At 26.0% G+C, this 5,705-nt stretch overlaps 2 protein-coding genes across 2 annotated transcripts in view; one reads left to right on the top strand and one right to left on the bottom strand.

Annotated features, from left to right (window-relative positions):
- Positions 1–907: 907 nt before the first annotated feature.
- Positions 908–1,929, bottom strand: Phum_PHUM118840 (uncharacterized protein; the record flags this gene model as incomplete). The annotated part of the gene is made up of 3 exons (XM_002424162.1): positions 908–1,104; positions 1,216–1,399; positions 1,735–1,929. The coding sequence occupies 3 exons, from the start codon at positions 1,927–1,929 to the stop codon at positions 908–910; spliced, it is 576 nt and encodes a 191-aa protein (XP_002424207.1).
- Positions 1,930–2,379: 450 nt separating this feature from the next.
- The window catches only part of Phum_PHUM118730 (methionine-tRNA synthetase, putative), a gene marked incomplete at both ends in the record, with an annotated part of 4,286 nt that continues 960 nt past the window's right edge, over positions 2,380–5,705 (top strand). The window contains 14 exons of the mRNA XM_002424161.1: positions 2,380–2,482; positions 2,556–2,716; positions 2,814–2,924; positions 3,008–3,148; positions 3,234–3,439; positions 3,555–3,671; positions 3,755–3,958; positions 4,035–4,124; positions 4,219–4,405; positions 4,506–4,670; positions 4,758–4,977; positions 5,062–5,275; positions 5,358–5,500; positions 5,586–5,683. Coding sequence (XP_002424206.1) covers positions 2,380–2,482; positions 2,556–2,716; positions 2,814–2,924; positions 3,008–3,148; positions 3,234–3,439; positions 3,555–3,671; positions 3,755–3,958; positions 4,035–4,124; positions 4,219–4,405; positions 4,506–4,670; positions 4,758–4,977; positions 5,062–5,275; positions 5,358–5,500; positions 5,586–5,683 — 2,160 coding nt within the window. The remainder of the gene's footprint in view (positions 2,483–2,555; positions 2,717–2,813; positions 2,925–3,007; positions 3,149–3,233; positions 3,440–3,554; positions 3,672–3,754; positions 3,959–4,034; positions 4,125–4,218; positions 4,406–4,505; positions 4,671–4,757; positions 4,978–5,061; positions 5,276–5,357; positions 5,501–5,585; positions 5,684–5,705) is intronic.

Genomic DNA, 5,705 nt, shown 5'->3' with positions numbered 1-5,705 from the left:
GTGAAGAAGAAGAAGAAGATGATGAAGTTGTTGTAGTTGTAGAATCACTTTTGCTAAATTGAGACCGGTTATTTCTGCTCATTTCTTCTGAACCGGATTCTTGTTTTCTATAAAAAAAAAAAAATTATTTATTTCATTTATGTATAAGATAATGTAAAAAATAAGAACGAGGGAAAACAACAAACAACAACAATAACAAAATTTAAAGTAATTAAATGTGTTATATGATTAATTAAAAATTTGCGGCCATTTTGTTTTTTATATTCATAATTAATCAGCTTTCGATAAACTTTTTTTAAACAATGTTTTCGAGTAAATACTTATTTTAAAAAAAAAATTAATTATAACAATTTAAATTTATTTAAATCAAAATTTAATTATTAATGGTAATTCGAAAAGAATTTATGAATAAATTTTTCATCAAGTGTAATTCATTCAATATAAATTTATTGTAGTATCCGAACAATCATCGTAATGATTTTATAAATGACAATTTTTATGCTAACGACACTGATTTATTGTGTTAATGAAATTTCATAATAATATTTATATACATGAATTCTGTAAACAGATACAAAAGGAAAAATTTTTAATTAGTTTTTTTTTTTTTTAAATGGTTATATAAAATAATTTATGAATAACAATAATAATAAATTTTCAAAAACTCATTTTATTATAAAACTGACCTTAAGTATTAATCGTTTGAGATAAATTACAAATTTATCAAAATGTTATTTAAAAAACTTTAATTTATAGTAATGTGAAGAAAAACTTAACTAGCTTATATTTAAGTTACAAAAAAAAAAAATTTTAAACTCAACAAATTATTTTATAGGTTAATGAATTTTGAGTATTTTTTTCGTATAATGTAATAATGTGTAAATGTTTTGTTTGAATTTTAATAATGTTACCTTTTATTCCAAGATACAGATGATTCATTAGTTGCTGCTGATAAAGTAGGAAAATATGTTTTACTGGTTATATCGGGAGCTTCAGGTTTTCCACCCGAACTTGATCTACTTTGATTTAAACCTGCTTTTCTTAATTGAGGAACTTTATAACTTTTCTGAACAGGTGGAGGAGTTTTTTCTTTTTTTTCAGTAACTGTAAAAAATGATACTTTTTATATGAATCATATCAATGTTCGACTAAACACATATAAAATACAAAATATTTTGAAGAAAAAAAAAAAAATGAAATGAAACGAAAAATAACCTTCTACTACTTTCCAAGGTCCTTTCTTTTGTGAATTTGAATTATTTTGGTCATTCATTTCAGGTTCATCGTCTCTATCATTTTTGTCAGCATCATCTAAATCTTGAAGAGATAAGTTTTGAATTTTTAGTCCAGTGTAATCTTTTTTTTCTTCTTCTTTAAATTCTTTCCATTCTTCATCTTCCTGAAATTTATTATAACACTTATTTATTTTTGATAAAAAAAAAATAACAAATCTTAAAAGGGAAAAAAAAGAAAAAGTTTTTTTTTTTGAAAGTGATACATCCATTTGCCTAAATTATTTTAACTAACATAAGGAAAACAAATTTTCAAAAATGACATATCATCAGTCTTTGATAATCAAAAATTTCAAAAAATAAATTTTAATTTTAATTAATAATATATATTTACTAACTTAAAAATTGTTGAAACCAATATTAGATAAAGAATAAATGATAAAAAGGATGAAAAATTAAGATGACGAAACCACGAGTTGGTTAATTATCTTAAATTTTTTACCTCGTTATTTCCCATAATATCATCGCCATCGGGTCCAAAAGGTCCTGATAATATACCTATTTTGTCTTTTATTGGTTTTTCAATCCTTCTCCCAGTTTCTTCCATTTTTTTGGCAATTTCTTCTGTCGTTGTAAATTTTTTGCCTTTTGCCTTTTTTCGGTCTTTTTTAGCAAAAAAGTCATCTAAGTCGGCCATTATTATTTATTAGTAAAGATTCAATTAAACAAACTAATATACGGTTTAACATAAATGCTAGTCAAATTTCACAACCAACTAGTGCCCGGATGGCCACATACTACAAGTTTCCCAGACGACTACTTCAAACAGGAAGTACCGCCATATCTAAAAGATGATGACAGGCTAAATTTTGCAAAAAGTATTCAAATTGACTAACCGTTCTTTTTTTATTCGTAATAATTTACTAACTTATTTTTTAAATAAAATTGTTTTAAAAAATATACTCCAAACCCCAACAATTTTGTTTTAATAAATACAAGTTTTCCCTTAATGAAACCTTATTAAAGCACACACAAGTATCACTTTGAATTTTACGAGAAATATTTAGTATGAGTAGTAGCAAGGTTTTATTACGCTCTTATAACTGCCACATAATTTGAACCTTATCAGATTATCGAAAATTTTAAAATGAAAGTGTTAACTAACGAAAATAATATTAACAGTTTAAAAATAGTCATCAGTTCTAAAATAACTAAAAAGTCCATTCATGTTCTAACAAATTCAATTGAAAGTAAGTCTGAATTAAAATTATTTTAGGTTAGTTTTCCATAAGGCTGGTTTTCATAAAGAAATTTTTTTTCCAGAATTAAATTTAAAATCTCCTAAAACCATACCACAACTGGTATTAGATTCAGGAGTTCATATTTTTTCCAGTAATGCAAGTTCTAAATTTTTATTTCCTCCATCAGTAGAACATAATTCTTGTGTTAATTACTATTTAGATGTAGAGGCTACTGTTATACAGGTTAATTATTATGATTTTTTATTAATATTGAAGTTTTATTTTTTTTTTTTTATTTAATTGTGAAATATTAATTCTAATTACTTTTTTTTTATTACAGCCATTGATAGCAACATTTTCTGGTAAAGTGTCTGATAAAAATAAAAAAAGCTTTGAAGAAATATTAAATCAATGCAATAATGATCTAATATCAAAAAAATTCCTGTGTGGTGTATGTTTTTAAAAATTTTAAAGTTTGAGACTTGTAACTATAGTAATCCTCACAGTTATATGTTAAATACTTTTTTTTTTTAGAATGAAATAACAGTAAGTGATGTGTCCATTTGGTGTGCTTTATACCCGATATTTACCGATACCAAGTTTAATGACATTCTTCTCAATAAGGATTCATTAAAGAAATGGTTTGAATTTATTTTTAAACTTCCAGAAGTACAAGTAATAATAATTTATTTTTTATATAAAAATTATATTTTATCTATCTTATTTATATCATCTATTAATTGAAATCATTCGATATTAGGAATCCTTAAAACTATGTAATATTAAACAAGGTTTAAGTTCAATTGAAAATTTAGCTTGTGTACAAAAAAGTACGAGTGTAAAACCTGGTTCATCCAGTTCACAAAAATTTTCTATACCAAGTACACCTGAAAAAACTATTAAAGACAATAGTTTAACTGTTACTAATGAAGAAAAAAAAATAGCAGCAGCAGCTTGGAAAGAAAAGTTTAAAATTTCAGTTAAAACTAATAAGCATTCTGTGTAGGTTGAAATTTTTTTTTTTAACTCTAACTCTCGATATTTAATTTGTTAATTGATTATATTTTCTTCTTATTTATAGTTTACCTGTAGCAGGGGAAACAAATATTTTAATTACATCAGCTTTGCCATATGTGAACAATGTTCCTCATCTTGGTAATATAATAGGATGTGTTTTATCTGGGGATGTATTTGCAAGGTAAATTGATTAATAAAATTTTAATTACATTAAAATATTTGTATTTTTTTAAATTCTATTAAAATAAAATGAATTGTTTTTAGATTCTGTAGATTAAGAGGATACAATACATTATACATTAGTGGAACAGATGAATATGGAACTGCAACAGAAACTAAAGCTTTAGAAGAAGGACTTACTCCTCGAGAAATTTGTGATAAATATTATAAAATTCATGATGCTATTTACAAATGGTTTGGCATTTCGTTTGATTATTTTGGGAGAACGACAACTCCTCAACAAACCGAGTTGGTTATTTAAAAATTTATTTTTTGAAATGTGAAATTAGTGTGAATTGTCATAATTAATCATATTGTTTTTCAGAATTTGCCAACTTATTTTTAAAAAAATTAATGAAAATAATTACATTATTTCTGATGTAGTCGAACAGTTGTTGTGTGAAAAATGTGATAGGTAATTTTATTTTATTTTATGTTTTTCTTATCTGTAATTCACCGTGTAATAAAATGATTTACACTTGAATTTAATAAATGTTTTTGTGCTTTAGATATTTAGCAGATAGATTTGTTGAAGGTGTTTGCCCTCGGTGTAGTTATGAAGATGCCAGGGGTGATCAATGTGACGGTTGTGGACATCTTATAAATGCACCTGAGTTGATAAAACCCAGGTGTAAAATGTGTAAACAAACTCCAGTTTTACGTCAATCGAAACAATTTTTCTTAGATCTTCCTAAGGTAAATTACTCAATTTTTAATTAAAAAAAAAAGATTAAAATCGCAACTAAATTAATCTTTAATTTTAAAAAATGAAAAAAATATTATTTTATAATTACAGATAGAACCATTACTTAAAGAATGGATTCAACAACGTTGGCTAGACTGGTCGCATAATGCACGAGAAATAAGTAAAGCTTGGCTAAATGACGGTTTAAAACCGAGATGCATAACAAGAGACTTAAAATGGGGAATTCCAGTGCCTCTAGAAGGTTTTGAAAGCAAGGTGAGTGGGATGCACTATTCTAAACTTATAATTAATAAATTTAGATATTAAACAGATTTTAAATTTGGAATTTGAATGTATTTTCAGGTATTTTACGTATGGTTTGATGCTCCCATCGGGTACATTTCGATTACCAAAGGATACACGAGTGAATGGAAAAAATGGTGGATGCCAGATAAAAATACTAAAGTGAATCTTTATCAGTTTATGGCAAAAGATAATGTACCCTTTCATTCCGTCATGTTTCCAGCATCTTTAATCGCCAGCAAAGAAAACTACGTGACTGTTAGTAATATTTTTGCTACAGGTAATTATATTTTTCGAAGTTAATTTTTAACACATAAAAATTTTATTTTCGTATAATTATCTTGTTTTTTTTTTTTTTTTCCAGAATATCTTAATTACGAAGATGGAAAATTTTCAAAATCCAGAGGTATCGGAGTTTTTGGAAATGATGCACAAGAAACTGGAATACCGGCTGACGTTTGGAGATTTTATTTACTTTACGTGAGACCAGAATCACAAGACTCCAGTTTTTCATGGTCTGATCTTGCATTAAAAAATAACTCGGAACTTTTAAGCGTTCTAGGAAACTTTATTAATAGGTATTAAACAAGTTTTTAACATTAAAATACTTTTATTTTTTATTTTATCGTACCTAAAAAATTTAAAAATTTATATTTTCAGGGCTTTGATGTTCTGCGAAAAAACATTCGATTCGAAAATTCCAAACATGAATTTAACGGATGAAAATTATGAGTTGGTTGCTTTGGTGAACAGAGAACTTCACGAGTATATATCAGTCATTGAAAAGGGAAAACTTCGTGAGGGTAAATATTATTTTACAATTACAAAAAAAAAAATTAAATGGCATTTATCATATGGTATGTTAAAAATGAAGGTCACGTGTTTCAGGTATAAGACATCTTTTGTCCATCGCTCGACTCGGTAATCAATTTATGCAATCTTCTCAACCCTGGGTACTTTGCAAGGGATCTGAAGATGACAAAAAAGTATGTGAAACGGTCATCGGAC

This window comes from Pediculus humanus, genomic scaffold, assembly GCF_000006295.1.
Source record: "Pediculus humanus corporis 1103172107464 genomic scaffold, whole genome shotgun sequence".
NCBI classification, from domain to species: domain Eukaryota; kingdom Metazoa; phylum Arthropoda; class Insecta; order Psocodea; family Pediculidae; genus Pediculus; species Pediculus humanus.
The sequence above is the reverse complement of the archived record's forward strand: the minus strand, read 5'-3'. Positions and strand labels throughout refer to the sequence as shown.